This window comes from Miniopterus schreibersii (assembly GCF_964146895.1).
Source record: "Miniopterus schreibersii genome assembly, chromosome: 4".
NCBI classification, from domain to species: Eukaryota; Metazoa; Chordata; class Mammalia; order Chiroptera; family Miniopteridae; genus Miniopterus; species Miniopterus schreibersii.
The window spans coordinates 6,085,668-6,113,075 of NC_138105.1; the positions used below are offsets into that span (position 1 = coordinate 6,085,668).

The window sequence follows — 27,408 nt, forward strand, 5'->3', positions numbered from 1 at the left end:
ATGGTGGATGACATGTTGGGTGAGTTAATGGTTTCAGGGGAATTGAAACGCTGGCTCATGATCATCCATGCTCTTAGGCCCTTTTTTATATGCAGTGACTGCCTCAGAGGTTTCAGTCACCTCTGGAGTGAACTGGAAACACAGTCCTGGCAGGAGAGAGTCCATTCCTGCACAGTCCCCTGGGAACTAAGAGGCCAGCTTCTTCTTACAACCGCAGTAACTGGTTCTTGAGCTAACTTTGCAACTGGCAAAGAACCAGCCTCCAGGACCCCTTTCCTCTGAACAAACCAGGGATAGAGCAGACGGGGCATTGCAGCTCTGCCCCCCTCCTCGGGCAGCCCTGCTGAGGGACCGGGTGCTGGGGGTAAGCTGCTCTGGTGCTGGGTGCCCTTGCCTTTGAGGAGCCGCTGACCTGGGCGGTGCCTTGCTGTCATCACAGTGCTGGACAGCGCTGAGGACCTGGACCGCAAGCGCATCTGCCGCATCGTCACGCGTGACTTCCCGCAGTACTTCGCAGTGGTGTCGCGAGTCAAGCAGGACAGTCACTTGATCGGGCCCGAGGGCGGTGTGCTGAGCAGCACGGTGGTGCCACAGGTGCAGGCGGTGTTCCCTGAGGGCGCGCTGACCAAGCGGATCCGCGTGGGCCTGCAGGTGCGTGGCGTGGGCGTGGCCCCTGGGGGCGGGGCAGCCGTGGGACTGAGACATGCAGACAGGAGGGCAGGGCTGCCGTGCACACGGTAGATCTCTTACACGAGGGCAGAGCAGCTGCCACCGCGGTTCCGTGCTGGGAACCACCACGCGGATGGATGAGACGGAAAGCAGCGCGTTGAGAGCTGTTTGCTGTGAAACGTGACGATCATGCTTGCTGTGTGTTTTTCTTGGAAAAGGCTCAGCCTATGCATGGTGAGCTGGTTAAGAAGGTCCTCGGGAACAAAGCCACCTTCAGCCCAATCGTCACTTTGGAACCCAGAAGAAGAAAATTCCACAAGCCCATTACCATGACCATCCCTGTCCCCAAAGCTGCCAGCGACGTCATGTTGAACGGTTTCGGGGGAGATGCTCCAAGCTTGAGGCTACTCTGCAGCATAACAGGTGAGGCTCCCGTGCGGATGTGAGTAGAAAGCTCTGGGAGATGAAACTTAGACGCCTGCAGGCTCCGTGCGTTAGGCAGGAAAACATCCTAAGTGGGAACTGAAGGTGGCAGGAGGTGAGTTGACACTTGCTGATACGGCCGCGTGCCCCTGGGAGCTCGGCGTCCTCACTTCTGTCTGCGCAGCAGCCCTGTGACGACACGTAGCCCCGTTCTACTGGAGAGGAGACAAGGCTCAGACGTGTTGTGACTGGCCCGAGATCATACCACCGATATTTGCAGAGTCGGGGGCCAAACCCAAGCCGTGTGCCTGTCAGCCTTCGCCGAAGAGGTCACCTTATACCTGTTCAAAAATAATTACCATCCTGAATAATTATACCCAGTAGTCACACATGACCTCTGTCTAGGAATTGGTCATATCTTTATCACTGATCTTTGAAACTAACTTTGGAAAAACAAAGTAAAGGTTTGTCAAGAGTTAACTGAATTTGGTCTTTTCTGTTGGAAGTATTTAGACAACCAGCAAACTCCAGAAAGACACTCCCAGAGTGTTAGTGTCCCACCCCCCGCGGCTGACCCTTCCGTTTCACAGTGACCGCGAGCTGCTGGCGCTCGCACCTGCTGCCGTCAGCGGGGTGACCCCGGCCTGCTGTCCAGGCGTCGCCAGACATTTTCACTTCTTCCTGTTGGCACCCAGGGTCCCCCTGACTTTGTTCTCTCTCGAATCCTCCCTTCTTATTAAGGTTTCTTCTGTATTTATGATAGCAAGCCATTGAGACCACCCCATGAGTTTAACACAATACAAAATCGACCACGTGAGCTGACGGGAGTGGGGCGTCTCGCTTCAGGCACTGCCTCGTCTGCTCCGCTCCTGGTCGTTCCCGAGCTCCGGGGTCTTCCCCGCACTGTGGTCCATGTGTGTATGATTAGCTTTTCTCTCACGTGAGACGTGGGGCATGGAGGTGAAGCAGGTAAGATTTAACGTGCAGGCGTGCCCTGCCCCTGCCAGTGCTCGGGCCAGGGCCCCACCTGGCTGAGAGGCCGTCTCCCCGAGAGGCCGCCTCAGCCTTCATCCCTCTGTCCAACCGCCTACATGTTCATTGAGCTCTTAATGTTTTCCAACTACTTTTTGCCAACCTTCAATTGCAAATTGAGAGAAAATTTTATTTTACAAAAATGATCGTATAAAGTATAATGCTCGGGAACAAAAACAAAAAAAATATGAATTTTTCTTATTTTCACAAATCCTTCAGCTCCTTGGTCAGTTAAAGGATCTTTTAAAATCATCAGTGTATACAATTCAAATTTGTCTTCAGGGCGTAGCAATTACAATAAAAGCCTCAATGTCAGGCTTTTATTACTAGAACACCTAGTACTTTGAAGCAGATATTCAAGCACCTCCCTTAAAGCCGTTCCTGGGGAGGGGTGTCAGTTGCTGGTCCCGTGTCGCCTTCTGTGGTGTAGCGTGTCATTGGGGAGCGCTGGGACTTCGCTGTGAGCACAGCCAGACCACGGAGACTAACTTTACAATTCAGAGTCTGAAGCTTTGCCTGATTTTTTCAACAATCATATCATTTCAGGCGGGACGACTCCTGCTCAGTGGGAAGACATCACAGGAACTACACCACTGACGTTTGTCAACGAGTGTGTGTCATTCACCACCAACGTGTCTGCCAGGTACCGCCCTGCAGCCTGAGGCCACACCGCCCCTCCTGGCGTTTGCTTTGTTCTGTTCCTTATGTTCTTTAGAAGTGATTTTTGGGGGGTTTGGTTTTGAATACGGGCTGCATTAACCTTCATATTCTAAACAAATGGAATAGTGATGATACAGGAACAAAGTTCAGCATCAGATTGAAATCTACGAAAATGAGCGAATGCCAGCTCTGGCTGTGGGACCCTGCCTCTCACTTTAGGGCCACGGCCGATTTCCCAGGCCCAGAGGTCCAGGGATGATGAATCCCTGCTGCCGGCAGCATAGCATGGACTGCCTTCCCGCAGAATAGCAGTGGGGCTGCCGTGTCCGCGGGACAGTCCCGAGGTTTTAGTGACTCCCACGTGCCCCGGCACATCTCCGTGTCTCATCTTCACAGCGCTGGCTCTGTCTGGTCTTACTTCGTGGCGCTCACTAACTCGATTTATTATTAGTTCCCCTGTGTGCGATCTGTGAGGGAATGCTGGGCACTTTCATATGCATTTGAGTTATCACTACAGTGACTTGGTGGTGTGTCCATTTTACAGGTGGGAAAACTGATGCTGAGAGGGTTAAAACTTAAATTCCTGTTCAGGGGATAGAGGAGAAGGGCACCCACGGACAGGTCAGGGACACAGCAGCTGCAGCTGGGGTGGTTCCAGCCACCAGCGTCTGTGCCCCCCGTCTCCACCCCACATCTTTACTCTAATGCCAGAGATGACCAGTGCTGAGGGAGAGGGTCACCACCTCAGGTGGTCAGAGAGGGAGCCAGAGGGGAGGTGCCTCCTGAGATAAGTAGGAGCCTGACAGGCAGGAGACGGGACCACGGATGAGACACCACAGGGTCCTGGGAGAGCAGCCGCCACCCGAGGGTCTTAGGTCAGAGCCAGGGCCGCGGCGCAGCTGATGGCAGTGTTCACGGAGGCCTGCTTGGGAGACACGTGTCCCCGGTGACAGAGTTCCCGTGTTCACCACTTAACTCCCAGACAACTGAGGAAACTGAGTAAAGTGCGAAGGAGTCAGAACAAAGAGGAAGGCGGTACCGGGCGCCTGCCGGGGGCCGGGGGCTGGGGGCCAGGGGCCAGGGCTGTGCTGAGCCTCAGGACATTATGCTGAAGGAAGGAGCCGGACAGATTGCACACACGAGGTCCCGAGGATAGGCGACTTCACGGAGACAGAGAGTACCAGGCAGGTTGCCGGGGCCGGGGTGAGGGGAAAACTGACGGAGTTTAGTGGGTGCCGTGTTCTGTTTGGGATGGTGGGAGGTTCTGGAATGGTCAGTGGCGATGGCTGCACCGTGTTGTAAACGTACATGATGCCAGTGACATACATTTTATGTTACATACATATTTCTCCTAAAGCAAATGAGAAAGAGAGAGGGATGAGCCGCTGGAGGAAGCAGGCTGCGGGAAGGGGCGCTCGGGGCCTCGGAGGGACCGCGGGAGGGAGTCCGGGGAAGGAGGCGGCCGTGGCGGCGAGGTCCCGGAGCGACAGGGCGTGGTGATGCCCTGCAGGACTGTGCACGGCATTTTGAGGAGATGCCCACCCGGTGGCCTCGGCTTTCTCAGTGCGGTTGTCCCTCTTAGGGCCCGGGGCGGGGGGACGGTTGGGGAGGGACGTGAAGCTTCAGCAGTGTCCCTGCACTGAACCCAGCGATGCTGAGGGGAAGTGGCTGACCATAGGCTCCGTGAGGCCACCAGACATGAGCCAGTCCCAAAGTCGTGGTTTCCTCGCGGAGCCACGCCCAGCAGGACCCACGAGTTCTGACGAGAAAGCAGACGTCCAGGTGGCTGGACTGATCAAGCCTCGGTGATGAGAGGTTTGGGGGGAGGAGAGAGGAGCTAGGGAAACGCTGGGTAGATTTTATTGAGAAGCGTTTCGGGAAATGAGAGGAAGGTTGGGGGGATCGAGGGGCGTAGAAGCTCCCTGGTGAGGTCCCATGGTGATGGCTCCAGGCTCATCTCACTGACGGTGCTGGGACCCGGGGGTCAGATTTCAGAAGACTGGGCCCTCAGAAGCGTTTCCAAGGAAGAAAAGCACAAATGTGGGTCTAGTAGTTGGCGGCGACCACTGCGCTGCCCTCTGGCCCCTCCTGCCCTCGCCTGCCCCGTACCGGTCTCTCCCCGTCCCGTCTCCCTCCCTCCTTTCCCAAGAGGCGTTTGACGACTACTTTGATCATATTGAAGGAACTGTGGTTTTTCCCCAAGTGTACACTGATTTCAGATAACCAACTTAAAATTGTTGTACAGGTTCTGGCTGATAGACTGTCGACAAATCCAGGAATCCGTGACCTTTGCCTCACAAGTGTACAGAGAAATCATCTGTGTGCCCTACATGGCCAAGTTCGTGGTGTTTGCCAAGTCCCACGACCCCATTGAAGCCAGGTTGAGGTGCTTCTGCATGACTGACGACAGGGTGGACAAGACCCTTGAGCAGCAGGAGAACTTTGCGGAGGTGGCCAGGAGCCGGGATGTGGAGGTGCGTTTTCAAAACCAACGTGTGGATACGTAGTTTATACCTTTGTTAATACATCATATGCAAAATTGTATTTAATAAGTAGAGCCCTAAATAAAAAAGACCAATCCACATCCTGACCAGTTTGAAGGTCAAAGCCCCAGATCAGCTCTTTCTGGCGGCTTGGACCTGTCCCGTGGGACGATCTCAGCATCCACGAGCAGGAAACGGGCCTCTCTGAAAGATCACAGGGGAAGTTCAGACTTACTGATGAAGTGCGAAAGCGATGGTAACAGCTTAGGTGGTTTTATCTCTCCTCTTACTAACTTTTAGTAGTAAAGCCAAAAGTCGGGAAGTACGTCCTTAGCGTAAGCGTGGACGTGTGCTGTCTGGGCTTTTCTGCATTAATTCTTTGTATTTCAGAGCTTCTCATCAGTGTGGATTTGGATAGCGAGGTCGAGTAACCTGACTCATTGGGATGCAAAAATTGCCCAATCGAAACTTAAGTTTGGGGGTGATGTGATACAGTGTTAGAAACAAGGACATCGCCATTAGATGCCACCATGCACCTGAAGGCCCCATAGGAGTAGAAGGGGGTGGTTCAAGGAGGAGACGTGCCTTCCTACAGGGGAGACAAATTACAGATTGCCGTTTGCAGGTTTTAACCTTCCGAGTAGCACCACCGCTCCCCTGTGTCAATAACAAGAAATAATTGCAGCTACTGGAGTCCTGTTACTTTTCTCTGCTCCACCAGGTGCTGGAGGGAAAGCCCATCTACGTCGACTGTTTCGGCAACCTCGTGCCGCTAACCAAGAGCGGCCAACATCATATATTCAGTTTTTTTGCCTTTAAAGAAAACAGACTTCCTCTCTTTGTCAAGGTAACATCTACATGGAGTTTTAAACACATTTTATTCAAGATCAAGTAAGGATTTGGCTTCCTTTGGGAGAGAATGTTTCCTTTTCAGTCATTTCCAGTGATTATTTAAACCATGTCTATAAAATTGTAAAGTTCTGGAAAACCAACTACTTTCATTTTTGAAGCTCAAATTCAGCTTTAAGACTGTGTTTAAGGACAAATAGCCAATTCATTAATTAGAAAAGCTGGCTTTTCTTTTTCAAATTTTAAAGGAAGTCTCTCTCTTTCTAAAGTAATATTTCTTTTAAATATTTGTGCTTACATTCTTTAAAATGTGTGAACTTCACAAATGAGACCAAAAGAGTTCTAAGTGACAATTTGGGGTAACAAAAGCTCACAAAAGGCCTAGGATCCCACTCAATTTAATTAGAGCTTATCCCAGACAGAGCTGCAGACTGGACATACTTTCACAGATTCATTCAACATTTATGGATCCCCTTCTGTGCACTGTGAGTTTGTCGTCTCTGACTCAGAGCATTCATCCAGGATTGGAGTTTGGCTGTGATAAATACAGGTCTCCTTCTGGATTCCAAGCCTAAGGGGGGACAAAAATGTGTAAATGAGAAGTTCATGAAATAGAAAGGACGTTACAATTCCTCCTGTCCTGTTCTGTTTCTCCGTCCATTCATTGACTGTCTCACAAGGCCTTTCACTTCTCTGGAGGTCCCGATGCCCCTCCTCACAGGGCAGGGACTGGGTTCCCTCAGCTTTTCACTAGTCCAACCTCAGACTACTGATTCCCAAGCAATTGGTCATTGGTGATCCTTTTACTACCTGAAAACCTCATGGTTTCTCCAAGCATGAGTCCGTCAACCTGTTTAGTTTTCGAGGCCTATTCAGTTTTCCCAAGCTCTCTGCCGAGTCTCTCGTTGTGCCATTCCTGTTGGGTTGTTGCCTGATTAAAGCTAGGTTCTAACAGATCATCGCATGAAGCCTGCTGCTGAGGGGTGTTGGCGCCATTCAACGTGAACAGCTGTCCAATTAAACTAACGTTTGATATTGTTGATGTGCAAAAGTCATTTATAAACAACCCAACACAAAAATGGGCAAAGGACTTGAATAGACATTTCTCCAAAAAAGGTGTACAGATGGCCAGTAAGCCCATGAAAAGATGCTCAACAGCTTAGGAAAAGTCAAATTCAAACCACAGTGAGGCAGTGCTCTCTACCCATTAGAGTGGCTATTATAGAAAAAACAAGTCAGAATCTAGCCAGTGTTGGTGAGATGTGGAGACGCCGGGACCCTGATGCATTGCTGGTGGGAAGATCGCAAGGCGCAGCCCCTGTGGAAACAGTGCAGTGAGTCCTCAAAAAGTGAGACATAGAACGACCACAGGACAGTCATTGTACTTCTAGGCAGATGCCCAAAAGAACTGAAAGCAGGGCCTCAGCCACGTTCACGCCAGTGTTCGTAAAGGCATCACTCACCAAAGTGTGGAAACATCTCAGGTATCCATTTACAGATGAATGAACAAACCAGATGTGGCCTGTCCATGCAGTGGAGTGTTATTCAGCCTTAAAAAGCAGTGAAATTCTGACACACGCTACCACATGGGTGGACCTTGAAGACATAGGCTAAGTGAAAATAACCAGTCACAAAGGGACAGTCCTGTCCGTCTAGCCAAGGCCCCAGGAAGAGGCAAATGTAGAGATGAGGTAGAATCGAGCCTGGGGGCAGGCGGAGGAGATGGGCGGTTCCAGGTGGTGGGTGCGGAGCTTCTGTTGGGATAATGACAAGTCCTGCATAGCAGTGATGATCACACAGCCCACTGAGTGTGCTCAGTGCCACGGAATTGCACACTTAAAAGGGGTACGTGTGAAAATGGAGAGGGTGAATTTTGTTATGCATATTTTACCACAATTTTTTTAAAAAGCTGAATGATAAAAAAAAAAAAAGTCATTTTAAATGATACTAGAACCAGAAGAAAGGAACAGCCTGGCACCCTTACTCAGCGCGCTCAGAGGGGTTGTGCTTTCCCCGATTTTCTGGGGCATCGCCTGCTTAAAGAAGCCGTGCGCCCCGTGTGGGTGACTCACGTGCCTTTCTCATTCAAGGTCCGAGACACGACTCAGGAACCGTGCGGACGACTATCATTTATGAAGGAGCCGAAATCCACACGAGGCCTGGTGCACCAAGCTATTTGCAACTTAAACATCACCCTGCCCGTCTACATAAAGGTATTGCCAAGCCTGCTGCCGTGCATTCAGGAAGTGTGGGGCTTGGCTTCAGGCTCTTGGTCACATAAAAGATAGTCATTTTGGATTTCCTGTCAAATTTGTGATTTTCCATTGAAGTGAGGAAAAAAGTGGCTCTACCTCATTTCACATCAAATTCATTTTGATGGAAGAATTTCTATAAATACATATTGGATATGGAAGACAGAAAACTTGAATTTAAGATTTAACATTTTGGACTAATTTTTAAAAGCAAATAACTGACTTTGTCTTCATTATTGCTTTTATGCGGCCTTCTGGGACCATGCTGGGGCCTCTGGTACCCAAACATTTTGGGCCATTAGGTTCTGTTCTCCACCAGCTCATAGGTGGGATCTAAATATTACATTCAGAGCAAACCTCACTGTTTCCTCTTGTTGCTAAAGTAATTACCTGTTCATTTTATAACCTGTCATATTTTAGAAGTAGGAAATTAATTTTTTCAACTATTTTAATATGATTAGTACAAAATAATCCCATATTTCAAGGAGCAGATTTGAAACATTGTTGAAATGTCCAACTACAGGTCCAACCACAGGTATTACTTTCTATGCAGACCCCTCCCCACTGCAGAATTACTCTGTAATTACTCTTGATTATATAGCAGTATTTTTCGTTACTCCATCAAACCAAAGAAGACAACTGAATGAATCATATGTTGGGGGTAACTTTGTTTATTTAAAAATATTTTTAACCAGTATCCCTTCCTAGTGGGAAGCGCCCACCCAGCGCTGCGCAGGAGGTGTGGCCACCTGTCTGTGTGCCTGGGTTGGGGACAGGGCGCATAGTGGCAGGTGAGACCTGGCGGAGGGGAAATACGTTTAAAGTCCTAAACCTGGCTCCGCGAAACACAGCACTTCCTGTACTGCTTTTTACCCACCAGTCTGCTTTTCTGAGTGAGTTATTCTTGTACATAGAGATCGGTCACATAGAGAAAAGCTCACGTCATATTTAACATCGTAAATTCTTATTTGATAAAAATAAATTTTATCTCTCCATAAAAGTAATGAGCTCTGATTTCAGTGAGCTTTCAATGTGCTGTAAAGAAAGCGTTTATTTATTCTGATACTTCCATTGATTTTTAGAGAGAGAAAGGAGAGGGGGAGAGAGAAACATCACTGTGACCGGCCGCCTCCTGCACACCCCCTCCTGGGGATCCAGCCCACAGCCTGGGCATGGGCCCCGGTGGGGAATGGCACCCACCCCCTTTCGGTGCCTGTGCCTGGACGATGCCCACCCGCTGAGCCACACCTGCCAGGGCGAGTTTATTTTTACGTTTTACAGATCAGACACAGTGACTGATGCGGTCATGGTCCAGGAAGGCTTTCCATTTAGTAATAACTGACTCAAAACAAAAAGAAAGAAGTGCCAACCTTGTGTGCTTCAGCTGTGCCCGGGGGTAGTGGCTCTCCGTGACAGTGGAGCTCTGTATGGTGCCGTGCACCCCACGACGTGGCCACACGCGTATTTGTGGCTCTCCCTCTTTCCAGCCAGTATCACCACTCCCGCAGACGCCTGCCATCTAATCCACCAAGTGTCCGACCGTGAGGCTGCTATATTTGTAGTTTTGGTTCTCTTGTCTCTTGAGTCTCCAGGCTTTTGCGTTTAAATCGGTCCTTTTTGATTTTTGTGCCTGTCTGGGGAACTGAGTGGGAACAAGAGCCCCGACTGAGCGCTGCCCGTGGGTGTTGGTGGGGGTCTTGACCTGTCTCCTAAACTCTGCTCTCCCTGCTCTCTCCCCTCCCATGCGGCGTCGGGGCGGCAAGGATTCAGAGTCAGATCAGGAGCAGGAGGAAGAGGTAATTGTGTGACCTTGTCGCTTGTAACTGGTTAGAGCACCCGCACCCGTGTTCTCAGAGGCTGTGCGTGTGGGAACAGTCGCTCCTGCCTGTGACTTGTTACCCTGTCTCTGCAGTAATGCTCATTTCTCTACCAACTGCTGGAGGCCCAACCGTTACCTCTGTGGTTCTCAAAGGCTGGTCGGCAGATGCCTGGCGGTGAAAACTCTTCCGTGACAGAGCTGAGCCCTTATTTGCCTTTTCACCGGCATGTCCTCAGCCGAGGTTTCCGAGGCTGCGTCACCTGGGAGGCCACGCACTCGGCACCCTGGAATGTGTGCCTGTGTGTACTTGGGTTCCACTTTTTCTCAGCTTGATTTTTTAATAAATATTCATTTACGTGTATCAAACATAAACAAAAGTTCCTCAGGCTCCTCAGTAATTTTTAGGAGTTAAAGGGGTCTTAAGACCAGAAAGTTTGAGAACCACTGAGACCGAAACTAGGGAGCATGTAGTTAATGTAGTTCATCCATCGGACGATAACGTCAGATGCAGAGCGAGTGTGAGCCCTGTGTGGGGCTGTGTCCCGGTCACGGGTGAAGGAAGCTGTCTAGGGAGGGTACCTGGAATAAGTAGCCATTTCATTGCCCCTGCTTCTGTAGTTCAAGTTGGTATAAGTTTGTTTCCCTTGGCGAAATCTGAAAATGCCCAAACATTGTCATAGGAATGAAAGAAATCATTGGGAAATCTTTATGTTTACCAATTAACACATTGGTCCTGTTTCTAAGATAGACAAATGCAGTTATTGGTTGCATATAAATGTTTTCAAATATACTAGTTTTATTTTTAATGTTATTCTGATGGATTTGAAATGCAAAAATATAAAGAAAAGTGTAACAAATGCCCGTGTACCCGCCCGCTTAACATGCAAGGCCTGCGGTCCAGAGCAGCCCCGGACTCGCCCTTTTCACTGAGCAGGACAAGAGGGGGGTACAGACTCGTCCTGCCGTGTCACCAGTCTCTGTCCCCCACTCCACGTCCTTCCTGCACCTGGTGACTCGCTCACCAAGGCTGGACGGAAGGAGACCCCCGCACCTCCCAGCGCAGGAGCGCCGCTGTGGTGCCAGCTTAGCTTCGTTCAGACGATCCTTCCCTGAGCGTCACGGTTTTCGATTGACTAGTTTCAGGAGCTGTTCAGGATGACCGGCGAAGTTTGCCTTCTCTTCAGGAAGGCGCTTCTGGCTTCTCAGAATGACAGTGGCGTCGTGTCTGTGGGCCGCACGCCCTGCGTGCTGTTTGCTCTCAGCTAAGCTGCCACCACTGCCTGCCCCCCTCGCTGGCTTTCCGCTAACGAGCATGCACCTCTGACATGAGCGCCCGGGGCCACCCCTGCCCCGGAATAACATGTTAGAAAGGGCTTCTCACCCGTGTGTCTGGATGGAGAATAGTTTTTCCAAGTTTGGGTAAGAATGAAGGAAACTGTGAGGAAGAGGTGTCGCCACGGCCGTGGCCACCAGCACGTGGTGTCCCCATGCGTGTGGTTATGACCCAGCTCGGGGGGGCCGGGAGGCAGGACGCTGTTGTAACCATTCAATTTGTGTATGTTTTCTTTCAGATCGATATGACATCAGAAAAAAGTAAGATTTTAAGTAGAACGAACCGTGTGAAAGCTGGCTGCAGTAAGGACAAGCATGGGTTAAGCTGCGAGCGGTTGCCATCACTAACCCTGTGACAGTTACATTTTATATTCAGAGTGATCGTATTTAGAAAAGCAGCTTTGCCAGTTAAATTACGACGCATCTAACTTCTGACTAGCTGGTGGCAAAGCGCAATGAGGCTTGTCTCATTCTTTCCCCCCGCATCCCTCTCTCCCCGCGTCCCTCTCTCCCCGCATCCCTCTCTCCCCGCATCCCTGGGAACCCGCTGCTCCGCTTCTCGGAAGCCCACTGACCGTTTCTGTCCGTCCGTTGGCGTAGCCTCGTCATCTCGTGTTCACGCCCTGACACGGCAGCATCTCGCTCGCATCGGCCGCACCGCCTTCGGCTCGGAGCCCGCTGTCCCCGTGGCGGCCCCTGCGGGAGCGATGCCGTCGTCAGTCCCCGGCGTGAGCCGGCCCCCGCGCCCTGCTGTGGTGAGGTCACCGGTGTCTGTGGGCCCCGGGCTGCCAGACTCTCGTGAAAACTTTCCGGGGAAAAAAAGAGCCATGAATTAAAAAATTAAAGCCTCCCGGATGAAATCACTAACCGCAGCAGCCTGTTGTTATGGAGCTAACCCTAAATAATGACGCAGATCCCCAGAGTAATCTAGCACCGAGGGAGGTGGGTGTCGGACCTTAGCAAGCTCTCGGAACTCCCCGGAGGCTGTCGTGCCCCATCCACACCGTACGTCCCTGGGTTTCTGGTGATTCTGGCTTCTTGTACGGAAGGAAGAACTTGAATTTTTTAGGGTTTACTTATTTATTTATTGCTCTTGCCCCAAATATTCAGGAAAAGAATTTAATTTTTAATGTTTATTCATTTTAAGATTTATTTTTATTAACTGTATTTATTTTTAATATGTTACTGACTTTAGAGACAGAGGAAGGGAGAGGGGGAGAGAGAGATAAATGACAAGAGTCATTGACCGGCTGCCTCCTGCACACCCGCTACTGGGGACTGAGCCTGAACCCAGGAATTGAACCGGACCAGGAATGGAACCAGTGACTTCTTGGTGCACGGACGGGTGCTCAACCACTGAGCCACACCAGCTGGGCGACTGTATTTATTTTGATTAACTGTTAATATGGTCATCCAGCCCCGTACAATGATCTGAGAGCTTTTAAAAAATTATTTTAGCACAGTATAATTTACTGCTATGTTACAGAAATGCTTTTAATTGAGTCTCCTTACCCTCCTTATAAATCATTACTCAGAACTAGAACATTTGAAATTCTGGATGTTTTCATTTTATTTTTATATTTGAACAAATCTGTGTCGATATAAATTATTTTAATACCTTTTTATAAATGCATATTCACAGAGGATATCTCCTCAGCAAATACCCATTCTTTCAAGAGAAGGCATTTTTGTTTATTAGAAAGATGACATGCCGTCCTTTTTGAAAGAGATTTTTTTTGTTCTCCCACTTTCTCGCTCAGAACCACTGTGTGTTTGTTTAAATGATTGGTTTCTTTGTTCTTTGGATACAAACTCGGGTTAAGTCAATCCAAGGATCTGGCTCAATAGTGGTCGAGGAAACCTACCGTGTTGCTATCAGGCCTGGACCCTCCTGGGCCCTCCTAGGTGTTGTAAATGTTTTAGATTTTTAGATATAGACTCATGTTTGGTTTTCTTTTTGTCTAAAGACAATTATTAAATAATGTCCATCTGGATATAAAATCATGTCCAGGCAATGCTTTGTGGGGGGACCGTCCTGCTCCTTCCCGAGCCGGTCCCAAGCCGCAGCTGCGTCCTGGGTTGGCGGAGCGGGCCCCGGCCATGCCCTGAGCACCCGCGCTCCACGGCCGCCGCGGGCCGTGCCCGGCCTCACCACAGCAGCGTCTGTGCCAGCGCCTGTCCGTGTCTGACACCCTCCTGCCCGCCCCGCCCGTTGACCCCACCTCCCTTTGCTTTGCATGGAAATAACTTGGCTTACCTAACCGTGCGTGTGCCGTGTGCCCGTCTCTCACGGGGGCTGCCCTGCGTCCCATTCTGACTTCGGACTCACACAGAAGTTTCCTCATCCTGGTTTGTCTGTTGTTTTCCTTTCTTTCCTTCCTCTCCCTCCCCGGCCCGCCCCGTAGTGTCTAACAAGGAGTTGCTCCGAGGAAGGGCCAGCTTCTCCGCACAGGGCGTGTGTCCCTGCTGGGTGTGCGTCTCCTTGGCTGAGCTGCCGGTTGGCAGCGGGTTCAGATGCCCTGTATTCGGTGCCGTGCGGCGGAGCGGACTGCTGGGCTCCGGACGGCTCCACCAGATCGCGCACGCACGGCGAGACCTTGTCCTGAGCCTGCTGCTGACCGGCCCTCTCCCCGAGGAAATGAGCCCTCTGCAGTTTCTAATGCCTTCTCCTTTCTCCCGCGTTTATTTTTCTTTCCACATCGACCTGTAACCTCTGAACAATCTTGAGATGCCGCGGTGCCCTCCAGCCGTGCTCGCCCCTGCTCCGGTCTGTGACGCCGTCCGTGTGCCCGCTGTCCGTTTGCTCTGTTGTGTGTGGATGTGCTGCAAGAGAGAAAATTAAGCAAGTTATTTCCTGCTCGTGTCCCTTTTCAGTTTTTTCTGTTGGCCTTGCTTTGCTTTTGTGTCCCGAGGCCTTGTGGATCCGCCATCCCAGCCCGTTTGTTGTCCCTCCCACCACGACAGGAAGAGACAGTGTCATTGGGTCCTGATTACGTTTGCCAACCTCTCTTTTGATTTCCGTTTTACTTTCAATGTTTCTCATCCGCGTCAAAGATGACACAGAGTCTACAGAAACACCTGTCCTGAAAAGCCAGCTGGCCACTGACGTCCCTGTCCTGGCGAGCCCAGACCTGCTCTCGGAGGTCTCGGAGATGAAGCAGGACCTGATGAAGATGACCGCCCTCCTGACCGCGGACGCGCCTGGCAGGGCAGGGCCTCTCAGGGGGAGGGCGCCGGCCGGGGCTGCCGAGGAGGAGCCCGGGGAGCCCTTTGAGATCGTGGAGAGAGTTAAGGAGGACCTGGAGAAAGTGAATGAGATCCTGAGGGGGGGCCCCTGCTCGGAGGGCGAGGGCCATGGGCCAGGCGCCCGGCCCGGCGGGGAGCTGGGGGACGAGGAGTGGGTGCTGCTTAGTGACGAGGACATAGCGGAAGCCAGGCAGAGGGCACCCCTGGAGGCCCCCGAGGTCCCCTGTGTAGAAGTTAGACTAGAGAGGGAGACCCCGGCACAGGGACAGAAGGACGCCACTGGGCTGGTGAACTACCTCACTGAGGATCTGAACTCCTACACGGCTGCTCCTGAAGACCCGCGACCGGTGCCCCGTGGGGCCGGGGACAGGCGCTCTGGAAGCCCAGGGAAGGACGCTCCCCGAGACGAGACGCAGAGCGCTCAGAAGCAGCACGCGCCGGGCCTGGGGGTGAGGAAGCCGGTGCGAAGGAAACTGAAGGAAAAGCTGAAGCAGAAGGAGGAAGGCTCTCAGGCTGCCGCGGGCAAGACGGAACTTAAGAAGGGTAGCTCGGAAGAGTCCCTAGAAGAAGGCCCGGGCTCGGCCCCCGAGCCCCTGCCCATGGGACAGGCCACGTCCCCGTTGGTAGAAGAGACGCCCATCGGGCCCATCAGGGACAAAGTGCAGGCCCTTCAGCAGCGGGTGGAGGAGGAGCGGAAAGGGCAGAGCAAGCTGCCCGTCCGAGTCAAGGGCAAAGAGGAGGCGCCCAGGAGGGTCAGCTCCCGGCCCCCGGCGGCGGCCCCCCCGCTGAGGTCGGACAGGCGGGCACCGGCGCCCCCCTCCTCCAAAGCAGACAGACACGCCTCCCTGGCCTCGGCAAAGTCCGACAGGCATCCTCCAGCGTCACCACCGAGTAAGACCGAGAGGCACTCGCCCGTGTCTCCCTCGACGAAACCCGACAGACACTCGCCCGTGTCTCCCTCGACGAAACCCGACAGACACTCGCCCGTGTCTCCCTCGACGAAACCCGACAGACACTCGCCCGTGTCTCCCTCGACGAAAACTGAGAGACAGTCCCCTGTGTCGTCATCTGGTAAAACTGAGAAACATTCACCTGTGTCACCTTCAAGTAAAACAGACAGACGCCCACCTGTGTCACCGTCGGGAAGGACGGAGAAGCATCCCCCTGTATCACCTGGGAAGACAGACAAACGCCTGCCTGCGTCACCGGCTGCCAGAATGGAAAAGCACCCACCCGGCCTGGCCTCTGGGAAGACCGAGAGGCGCCTCTCCGTGTCCCCTTCTGGGAAAACAGAAAAGGCAGCCCCCGTGTCCCCCACCTCAAAAACAGAGCGGATCTCGGAGACCATGTCCGTGCGGGAGCTGATGAAGGCCTTTCAGTCAGGTCAGGACCCGTCCAAACACAAGGCGGGGCTCTTTGAGCACAAGGCTGCCAAACCAAAGCAGCTGCAGGAAAGGGGCAAAGTCCGGGCAGAAGCCGAAAAGGGGCAGATACCAGCCCAGAAGGAGACACAGAAAACCCAGAGTCAGGGCATCAAACGAGGCCAGAGATTCCTGGGGGCCGCGGCTGCGGAGCCCAGAGGAGGGCCCCTCGGTGCCTCGGGGCGGAGAGGAGATGCCGTGGGAGGGAAGGAGCCGGACCCCAACCACAGGGCGCTGCCACCTGTGGGACCGGCCCCTGGGGAGGAGCCGGACCCCAGCCACAGGGCGCTGCCACCTGTGGGACCGGCCCCTGGGGAGGAGCCGGACGGGCGGGGAGATGGGAGCCTCCAGATCAGCCCCGACCGCAGGGCCTCCACCGACTTCTCGGAGGCCATCAGGCAGGAGCTGGAGGACAACGACCAGTACCAGCGGTTCCGCCACAGGGAGGCGCCGCAGCCCGAGGAGGCGCGGCTGGTCCTGGAGCAGGTGCTCACCAGCCCCTTCCGCAGGGCCTTCCCGCCGGAGCCCGGCGAGCTGCTCCCCAGCCCCCCCGCCCGCCTGGACGGCAGCTGCGAAAGCCTGCGGCAGGACGGGCTGGCAGCGTCTCCCTGCGGCAGCCTGATGGAGGGCACCCCCCAGGTCAGTTCAGAGGAGAGCTACAAGCACGAGGGCCTGGCGGAGACGCCCGAGACGAGCCCCGAGAGCCTTTCTTCCTCACCAAAGAGGAGCCAGGATCACACAGGGGACACCAGTGACATGACCACCTCAGGAACAGACGTCCATTCAGGTAAAGAGTGTCCCCCCGCCGAAGACACTCCCGACGGTGCCCAAGGGCCTGGCGCAGCTGTGGCCGAGGGCTCAGAGCCTGGGGCAGGGTGCGTGAAGGCCACCCCGGACCCTTCTGGAGAGACGGGCCCCAAACTGGAGCGCGATGGCCTGGGGCACGGCGCTGTGTCCTCAGCAGAAGCAGCACCCGCCGGGCTGACCACGGACGTGCCCTGTGATGCCGGACCACCTGCCCCTAAGACACAGGCCCTACCTGGACCTCAGGGACCCACAAGCCCCCGGCCCTCACCTCCTGACCTCCCTGTGAGGACTGGCCAGTCCCAGGCTGCCCCCCGCAGCCCCCCGGCGCTGGCGCTGGCGCTCCCTCGCCCCGACACCGAGGTCCTCAGCCCCGGGGCTGACGAGTCCCTGGCGGTGAGCCACAGAGACTCCCTGGAGGCCAGCCCCGTGCTGGAGGACAACTCCTCGCACAAAACCCCGGACTCCCTGGAGCCCAGTCCCCTGAGAGAGTCCCCGTGCCGCGACTCCCTGGAAAGCAGCCCCGTGGAACCAAAGACGCAGGCCGGCATCCTCCCGGGGCGCTTTCCTCTCCCCACAGCTGTCGCCAAAGCAGAGCTCCTGGCGGAAGCGGCCTCCGTGCGGTCCCGGCTGCTCCGAGACCCCGACGGCAGCACCGAGGACGACAGCCTGGAGCAGACCTCGCTCGTGGAGAGCTCGGGGAAGAGCCCCCTCTCTCCTGACACCCCCAGCTCGGAAGAGATCAGCTACGAGGTCACGCCCAAGGCCTCAGAGGCTGGCGCCCCCAAGCCAGCTGTGATCCAGGAATGCGCAGAGGAGGACGACTCGGAAAGCGGGGAGAAGAGGCGGTTCACCCCCGAGGAGGAGATGTTTAAGATGGTCGCCAAAATCAAAACCTTCGAGGAGCTCGAGCAGGAAGCCAGGCAGAAGAGAGACGGCAGGAGAGAGCCCAGGCCCGAGGAGTGCGCCTCGTCCCCCGAGCCGGGCACCGAGGGGCCAGCGGACGCGGCGGGCGCTCCGCGCGGGCGGCCCGCTGAGGACGAGGGGGACGTCCCTGTGGTGCCCGCCGACGGCAGGACGGCCTCGTCCTCGGAGAGCGAGCCTGAGCTGAGGCAGCTGGCCGCGGGCGCCGACCCCGACCTCCTCCCGGAGCCAGTCATTCGCGTGCAGCCGCCGTCCCCTCGCCTGTCCAGCCTGGACTCGAACTCCAGTCCCGAGGAAGTGCAGCTCCAGCCAGCCGCTTCCAAGCGATACACCTTCAGGATGAACGGAGATGCTCAGGAAGAGCCCGGGAAATCAGGAGAGAGAGGGGCTGGGCCTCACGTGCCTGAGGACAGTTGCGGGGGTCCCGCCGGAGGCCCGGGTGCGGCTCCCGATGATGTAAGCAGGGGTGCCGGTCAGACACAGTTCTGTGCGGGCCATGGGTGTGCGGCGGGCAGCCCCCAAAGCTTGGACCCTTGTGGCCCCCCCAGCGCTGACGCCAGTGAGGGGCTGGTCACCTCCGAGGGCCCGGCAGCCCTGTGGGCCCCTGGCGAGAGGGACTCGGGGGAAGAGCTCCACGTTTCTCCAGTGGCATCTCCACACACTGATGGCCCCAGTGGAGGCTCTTCATATTTGTCCCCTGCGCCTGAGTGTCCAGCCTCTGAAGGAAAAGGGTCAGATGGAGCCGTCATTTCTACCTCTTCCCCGACAGACGGGGCCACAGAAACGGACCACGCCTCTGAGAGCTCCCCGAAGGGCAGCCCCGCCCTCGGCTCATCCATCACGACACAGATGCGCAGACCATCCGTGGATGTCCCTGGGCCTGACCCCCCCGAGACCGAGGGAGTCCATGATCTCCAGGTCATAAGCCCGTATGAAAACGTTCCTCCCCAGTCTTTCTTCTCCAGCAAAGAAAGCAAAGCCCAGACGGATGCGGGACACGGAAGTTCTCACTCTTCTGACGCGTGTGCCGTGACAGGCACGTCCTCTGTCGGTGGCGGGGAGGGGGCCTGCTCCTCTAGGGGAACCGTTTCAAGCAAAGAATTGAGTTTTGAGAGCCAGGAAGTAGAACCCACACAGGACAGTGCCCTGTGGGGGGTGCGGACGGATGGCGCCCCTGCTTCCCCGCGGCCCGCTCCGCCCAGTTGCTCGGCAGGCGCGGGCGAGCGCGTGAGCCAGGTCGTCATCACCACCGCCGAGGCGGGTCCCGGCTCCTGGAGCGAGATCCGCGAGGACGACGCGGCCTTTGAGGCCCGTGTGAAGGAGGAGGAGCAGAAGGTGTTTGGTTTGATGGCGGACAGACGGTCGCAGGGCACCACCCCGGACACCACTCCTGCTCGAACCCCCACCGAAGAGGGGACCCCGACCAGTGAGCAGAACCCGTTTCTCTTCCAGGAGGGCAAGTTGTTCGAGATGACCCGAAGCGGTGCCATCGATATGACCAAAAGGTCCTATGCAGATGAGAGTTTTCACTTTTTCCAAATTGGGCAAGAATCCGGGGAAGAGACCATCTCTGAGGCCGTGACTGGAGGGGGTGCTGCTGCTGAGGCCTCAGGGCCGGAGACACCGGCTCAGACACTGGCACACTCAGAACCAAAAGACGCAGGCGAGGCCAACGTGCTCCCCGATGACCTGAGTGAGGAAGGAGGGGGAACCCCAGCTTCAGAAGGTCACCTTTGCTCCCAGGCAGGGCTCCCGGCCTCTGTGGACATGGCTGGAGCAGAGGCTGCTTCCGTGGGCACCGAGGACCTGCCCCCGACGCACAGGGGCACCGTGCCTCCTGCATCCAGCGTGAGGCAGACGGCCAGCCCCCCCAGCCCTGAACCTGCCGTCCAGGTTCAGCTGGACTTCTGCTCCGTCACTAGGTCCGTATATTCAGATCAGGATGACAATTCTCCTGGCTCTACCCCAGAGGAACAGAAATCAGTCATTGAGATCCCCACCGCACTCTCGGAGAGCGCACCTCCTTCCGAGAGCAAGTCTGAGGCCCAGGTCAGGACCAGGACCCCCGCCACCCCGGCCCCGGCCCCGGAGGAGGAGAGGCTGCTGCCCAGCCCAGATGAGGACAGGAGGGAGCAGGAGATGAAGCCGAAGTCTAAGATCCCCGTGAAAACGCCCCTCCAAGGAGCCGGGCAGCAGCCTTTGCATATGGACTCATCCCTGCAGAAGACAGGGGCTCCCCGGGGACAGGATGTGCCAGGCAGAGCGGCAGGTGACCGAAGCAAGTCTGAGTCCGATGCCAGTCCTTTGGACTCAAAGACCAGATGTGCAGCGAAACCTCGAAGCTGCGCTGAGCCAGAAGCAGAAAATGGGGAGGGGGCAGAGGAGCTCCCGCTTGAATCCGAGCAAGCGGCCGCGAGACCCAAGCCATTTGCCTCCCGCCTGCCAGTGAAGAGCAGGGGGGGCCCGTCTTCCTGCAGGGGGCCCCCGAGCCCCACCCGGGAAAGCAGGGAGCACTTCTTTGACCTTTACAGGGACTCCATAGAATTCTTCGAGGAGATTAGCGATGAGGCGTCCAAGTTAGTGGACAGGCTCACCCAGTCAGAGAGGGAGCAGGAGGCAGCCTCAGACGACGAGAGCAGTAGTGCCCTGGAAGTCTCGGTGATTGAGAACCTGCCGCCTGTTGAGACCGAGCACTCAGTGCCCGAGGACATCTTTGACACGAGGCCCATCTGGGATGAGTCCATTGAGACTCTGATTGAGCGCATCCCCGATGAGAACGGCCTCGGCCGTGCTGAAGGTACTGCCGCCGGGACTCCCGGGCCCGCATGTCATGACCCCGTGTAGCTCTGTCGTCTGTTCCGTTGGGTGGCCCGTGCCTCCTTTCGCTAAGCTTTCTGTAGTGCTCCTGTGTTTGTGTAAGTCCTCCTGTTGTGTGCTTTCTCTGTGCACTCTTGTCTGTGAAAACAATCTCAAGATTGAGCAATGAGAACGCGGTGGAAACACGAGCACGCCGGCCGCGGCCCCCGGCTGCGCCGGCCGCTGCGCGTGGGGCCAGCCGCTGGGAGTTCTGTTGTCCTGCAGGCGGCCCGGCCTCCAGCAAGCACGCCTGCCTTTGCACTGCAGCGTTTGGGGTCTCATTTTATATTATGAGGATTCTTTGCTTTTTCTTACCTTTCTGTACTTGAAAATAATTTACACTTAATTTTGTGATCATTAGGAAGCCCATTCGCTCAAGAAGATTTCATATATCATGAAATTCCAATTCTGTGGATCTGTTTTTGATTCAGAAAGGTTGGATTTCAGATGCTGCTGGTAACACTTTAACAAACGAGCCTAAGGTAAAATGTGCTGCTTCTGACGTGGCCGGTGAGCGGGGAAGGCCCCCGATCGATGCAGCAGACAACAAAACTCGCCCTTTGCATGGTGTAAGTTGACTGCGAGGGGACAATGGCTGTGAGCGGTAGACATGGAAACCATAGATGGCTCCAGGAGGCATCGTCTGAGCTTCCGGTATCTCTCCAATAAAGACTGTTATTCTTAAATTTGAGTTATAGAAGATGTCACAATACCATGATGTAAAAAGCTGCCCATCAATTAATGGGGGTTAAACATGAACGAAAATCATAGTTTGTGGAGGTAATAATATAAGAGCTTACATCCTGGTGAGCGGACAAAAACTTTTCCCCAAGACGCATACTAATACAGCATACACCTGCAAACATGTTCCTCCCCTCCACTCTTCTAGGGTGACCAGGCCAAGGCGAGTGTTGTTTTTGACCCCACTGAAAAAATCCAATATGGTCCGCTCAGCCCGCCGTCTCGGTCTCGTGGGAACCTTGGATGGGAAGGGACCCGGGCTGCCCCTGCCGTGCGGGGAGGCCCTAACGCATCGCTCACGCCTGCAGCCCGGTTACGAGTTTCCTGGTGTTTGACCAGGGAGATTGTTGTTTTCTGGTGGGCAGTGTTCTCGCAGATAATTTGGAAGGGAAGTCTGAATATTGCTAGAATCACAGCTCACAGAATTCTGTGCAGGGCTGGTCTTGATTGAAGAGACGTGGAAGTGCATGGTTTTCATGGTTTCTATTAGGTTAATTCCTCATTCCATTCCCCGAACCAGGCAAATACAATTTCACATGATTTAACGTGTAATAGCTCAGTTGGCTGTCATTGGATATCTGGACAAGGGACTTCCCTTCTGTGGATGGTCAGTCCTGGGGTCGTCCCTGTTGTAGACAGTGTGGCCGTTCTGTTCTTGAACTTCTGTAGGTCAGCAGGATGCGCAGGCGCGGATGGAGGAGCGGCTGGCCTACATCGCCGATCACCTCGGCTTCAGCTGGACAGGTAAAACGAGTGGCCCACTTTCAACAGAGCCTTCTTGGTCTGAATGACATAGTTGTATCAGCAAAGTGTCGTCGACAATTAGAAAGGTCTTTTTTTCCTTCCCTTGATCACGAGGAACAGTGAAAATATAATAAACCACAGGTTAGAAAACCCGGGCTCTTGTGAACTCGCCCTGTGAACCAGGGCGGCCCTTTTACCGTGCCTGGGATTTAGGGCAATAGAAGGTTAGATTGGGAGATTCTAAGAATATACCAGCCCCCACCTCCCTCCTTTGGGAGCTGTGGGTACCTAAACTTTGGGGAGATTGCTGATTTTCAAAACCATTGTTAGATGTTGTCATAACAGTTAATTTGAGATTTACCCAGGGCTCTTCTTTTAGACACTTTCAGTTTCTTCATCATCAGTGGTGCTGACATTTGCTTTAGATGAGTGTCGAAATCGATACAAGTAAGAGGCACTAATTCTCTGAGAAGCGGGATGCTTGAGCATAGAAATTATAATACATGTTAAATAGCTTATTAAGGAAACGTGAACTCTAAGGTCAGTATTATTTACTTACAAATCCTGATTTACCTCTTGCCGTGCCTGGACTTTAACATAGGAAAGCCAGATGGTCTGTCTCTGGCTTCCTTCAGTTTCTTTTATTTTTTTGTCTGACTTCCTTTTATATCACCTGTGACTACTTTATTGAAACAGATGGTATAAAATTAATATTTGTCTCCTTTAAGTCTCTTAAAGATTTGGTGGTGAGTAGGAGTCCAAAACACCCTTAGCAAAGGTCGTCGGTAAAGTGGAAGAAGTGGCCAGAGGCAGGAGGGATGGCCACTGTCTTTAAAAGCTGATTTATTTAATTGAGGAATTAAGGGGAAAGAGGACGGCATATACCCCTGGCTGACATACTGAATGGGTAACGTTCAGGATCACTTCATTTCGTTTCTTAACCGCGTATTTATGTACGTGTGTTAAATGGAATATCTTTAGACTTATTGAAACCTAAGACCCTGCATCCATGCACAGCTGTGTACACTGGTCTCTCACCTACATCGGGTCCCCTGGCCTCATGCCTGAAAGGCAGCTGCCGACTTCCTCACATTTTCTGAAAAAACTGGGCAGTGCTCACATCTACGCCTATTACTTAAAAATAAAATGTTACTTAATATTTCTCATAAATATTCTATCATCATAGATGTATCTGGCTCATTCTTTTAAATGGCTGTTTAGTTCGGCTTGTGGAGGTGCCGTGGTTTTGTCCATGGTCCTTGCTGATGGATGCGCAGTCGTGTCCTGGTACTGACAATAAATACTTGTGTGTTGGTGGATTTTTGTGAGTATATCTATAGGCACCTGCCTAGAAGGGGAGTTGCTGGGTAAAGGGTGTGTATATTTTTAATTTTGAAAGACATTGGCCAAGTGCCCTCCAAAGAGGACCCTCACCTGCACACTCCCCACGGCGTATGGCGCCCGCGCAGAACCTGACGTGGAGCTTAAAGGAAACTTCTGTGGCGTCTTCCCTGGGCCAAGTGTTCTTAGACCCTTGTTCATATGACATCAAGTCAGAGGAAGGAACTTATCCGGCCTCCGTAATATAGCCACACTTGTATGTACCCAAGTAAGATACTGGAGATAGGAATTACAGGGCTTACGATGTTGCCTGATGATGATTACGAGCAAGAAATGGCCTCTTCCTGCCGTTTCAGTGGTTTATTTTCCATTGCATTGGCTGAGAGTGTAAGTCAGTACTGATGGTCTCTTCTGCATTTTGGAATTAAATGGGACTGAATTATACTTATTTCTCACCATAGCATCAAACCTATTGGCACTATGATGGTGACCAATCCTATGTATACTCAGTTTAAAGAAAAAGTCCAGAGCTAGTCTTAGAAGAACAAAGGTACATGAGAGTCACTGGTGGTGGGTCAAAACTAGTGACCCTGTCACTCCGCACGAGGACACCTCCTTCCAGAACCACGCAGGTGTGAGGCCCCCACTCTGAGGCTTCTGTGTTCACAGACTCGTATCTTCTCTTCCAGAATTAGCAAGAGAGCTGGATTTCACCGAGGAGCAGATCCATCAGATTCGGGTGGAGAATCCCAACTCCCTGCAGGACCAGAGCCATGCGCTGCTGAAGTACTGGCTGGAGCGGGACGGGAAACTCGCCACCGGTAGGCAGGGCTCCAGGAGGATGGGCTGCAGGTGCAGCCAGGTTGTGTCCGACACACGCTTTCCCATCCTCAGTCAAGCACACGACAGGTGCCTTCAGGCCGAGAGCGGCCGTCAGCCCCCGAGAACACGCGATGGCGTTTCTAAAGAATGCGTCTGCCTAAGATACCTGTGCCGCATTCCTGCGACCAGCGGGCGGGAGCCCTGCTGCTAGCGGGAACGATGTTAAAGTCATAGGTTTTCTAAATATTGACAGTGGATACAACTGCTTTAATTGCCCTGTTTATCGGTAGTGACTCCCTCCCATCCTTCCTGCTAAATAGCCCACGTGGGGAGGGTGAAGCAGATCTCTCCCAGTGCTCTGTGAGCGAGCGCCCAGCAGCAGCAACCCAAGCGCACGTCTCACCCTCGGCTGGCCTCGGGGTGCACTTCCCGGGCCATCTGAAGCTCCAGCCAGAAGCTTTTTCACGTCAGTCTGTGTCCACCTGCCACCTCTTGCCGTCTAGGTGCAATTGCAGGCTCTCGCCAAGAAAAATAGAGGGCACCAGTTAGACTTAAATTTCAGGTAGTCAGTGAATACTTTCTTTGTGTAAGTATATCCCATGCAATGTGTGGGATAGGCTTATACTGAAAGGTCTGTTTCGCCCGACATTCAGAACTGAAGGGCCCGCCTGTGATCTAGGTCTGCTGTGGGGCTGTGCCGTGCTGGGCCATGCTTTCCTGCTTCTCTCTTATTTAAGTCTTTTTTGCTTATTTTTACAAATACCCTTATTTGCACTTTAGTTGTTTTCCTGTACAAATATCAGAATTTTAGTGAGGCAGCTAAGTGGAAGGTTTTTGAAAGAATACCCCACATAAACCCTTTTTCTCTCATGTCCTAGACACCAGTCTCATTGAGTGTCTCACCAAGGTCAACCGAATGGATATTGTTCATCTCATGGAGACTAGCACAGAGCCTCTTCTGGAGCGTGCCAGTCACAGCTACACCGAGATAGAGCAGACCATCACACTGGACCACAGCGAAGGTCAGAGTGTGTGTGTGTGTGTGTGTGTGTGTGTGTCACAACTACACCAAGATGGAGCACACCATCACACTGGACTGGAGCGTGTGTGTGTGTGTATGTTGGTTGGTCACAGCTACGCCGAGATGGAGCAGACCATCACACTGGACTGCAGCGTGTGTGTGCGTGTGCGTGTGTGTGTGTGTGTGTGTGTCGGTCGGTCACAACTACACCGAGATGGAGCAGACCATCACACTGGACCACAGCGTGTGTGTGTGTGTGTGTGTGTGTGTGTGTGTGTCACAGCTCCGCCGAGATGGAGCAGACCATCACACTGGACCACAGCGTGTGTGTGTGTGTGTGTGTGTGTGTCACAACTACACCGAGATGGAGCAGACCATCACACTGGACCACAGCGTGTGTGTGTGTGTGTGTGTGTGTGTGTGTGTGTCACAGCTCCGCCGAGATGGAGCAGACCATCACACTGGACCACAGCGTGTGTGTGTGTGTGTGTGTGTGTGTCACAACTACACCGAGATGGAGCAGACCATCACACTGGACCACAGCGTGTGTGTGTGTGTGTGTGTGTGTGTGTGTGTCACAGCTCCGCCGAGATGGAGCAGACCATCACATTGGACCACAGCGTGTGTGTGTGTGTGTGTGTGTGTGTGTGTGTGTGTCACAACTACACCGAGATGGAGCAGACCATCACACTGGACCACAGCGTGTGTGTGTGTGTGTGTGTGTGTGTGTGTCACAGCTCCGCCGAGATGGAGCAGACCATCACATTGGACCACAGCGTGTGTGTGTGTGTGTGTCACAACTACACCGAGATGGAGCAGACCATCACACTGGACCACAGCGTGTGTGTGTGTGTGTGTGTGTGTGTGTGTGTCACAGCTCCGCCGAGATGGAGCAGACCATCACATTGGACCACAGCGTGTGTGTGTGTGTGTCACAACTACACCGAGATGGAGCAGACCATCACACTGGACCACAGCGTGTGTGTGTGTGTGTGTGTGTGTGTGTGTGTGTGTGTCACAGCTCCGCCGAGATGGAGCAGACCATCACATTGGACCACAGCGTGTGTGTGTGTGTGTGTGTGTGTGTGTGTGTGTGTGTCACAACTACACCGAGATGGAGCAGACCATCACACTGGACTGCAGCGTCTGTGTGCGCACGCATGTGTGGGGTGCCTGGGTATGTGTGCGCCTTTGTGTGCTTCATGTGTGTGATTAATCCAGGCCACTGGGCCTCCTGCCTTTCTTCTCTTTAGAAGGAGACTGTCCATCCCCTTTGGTGATCACACATTCTCTCCTTGCTGCCCTGAGACTTCCCTGCCCGTTGAAAGGTGCCCGTCCTGGTCCTTCTTTGCTCTTCTGTCACCATCTCAGCTCGGTGTCCTATAGCAAATACTATAAGCTTAGGAACAGCTTTATTTCTCAGTCATGGAGACTGGGAGTGTGCGGTGAGAGCCATCTTCTCTCACCCCCGTGGGGGAAGCAGCAGCAGCTCTCGCCCGTCTCATCAGGGCAGGCGTCCCACCACAAGGGCCCACCCTCCGCGCCCACTCACCTCCCAAAGGCCCACCTGCTGGGCCATCACCTTGGGCTTCAGGGTGGCTTTAAGGGGACGTAGACATTCTGTCCATATGACCGTTGACATGCACGATCCACCCAGCGCCTTCCCGTCAGTTCTGACTCCTTCACACCAGCTCAGCCTCCCACGTCTGTGCCCCGACACTGTGTCAGGATCCGTGGCCCAACGACTCCCAGCTCCCACGGGGGAGCCGTCACTCTCCCTGTCCTCTGCTCCTGCACCAGCAATGGTTCAGACCCCTGGGGCCTGTGGCATCAAGGTCTTCGGGTCCTCCGTTCCACTGCGCTCGCTGTCCTCCCTCATCTCTTCTGCCTCAGGCCTCCAGTGCTTCTCTGTATTTGTTCTGGGCTGAGGACCAGGCTTCCTGTTTCAAATGCTGGTCTTCAGGCACCG

At 53.8% G+C, this 27,408-nt stretch overlaps 1 protein-coding gene across 26 annotated transcripts in view; it reads left to right on the forward strand.

Annotated features, from left to right (window-relative positions):
* ANK2 (ankyrin 2) overlaps positions 1-27,408 on the forward strand; it is a 328,593-nt gene that overhangs the window by 288,304 nt on the left and 12,881 nt on the right. For 18 of the 26 annotated variants that reach the window (XM_081134240.1, XM_081134246.1, XM_081134245.1 and 15 more), the window contains 12 exons: positions 440-651; positions 888-1,092; positions 2,671-2,767; positions 5,030-5,258; positions 5,989-6,114; positions 8,207-8,329; positions 10,132-10,164; positions 11,759-11,780; positions 14,574-20,711; positions 22,181-22,255; positions 24,286-24,417; positions 25,297-25,440. In XM_081134240.1, coding sequence (XP_080990366.1) covers positions 440-651; positions 888-1,092; positions 2,671-2,767; positions 5,030-5,258; positions 5,989-6,114; positions 8,207-8,329; positions 10,132-10,164; positions 11,759-11,780; positions 14,574-20,711; positions 22,181-22,255; positions 24,286-24,417; positions 25,297-25,440 — 7,536 coding nt within the window. The remainder of the gene's footprint in view (positions 1-439; positions 652-887; positions 1,093-2,670; positions 2,768-5,029; positions 5,259-5,988; positions 6,115-8,206; positions 8,330-10,131; positions 10,165-11,758; positions 11,781-14,573; positions 20,712-22,180; positions 22,256-24,285; positions 24,418-25,296; positions 25,441-27,408) is intronic. The other 8 variants (XM_081134249.1, XM_081134251.1, XM_081134254.1 and 5 more) reach the window with 1 other exon arrangement.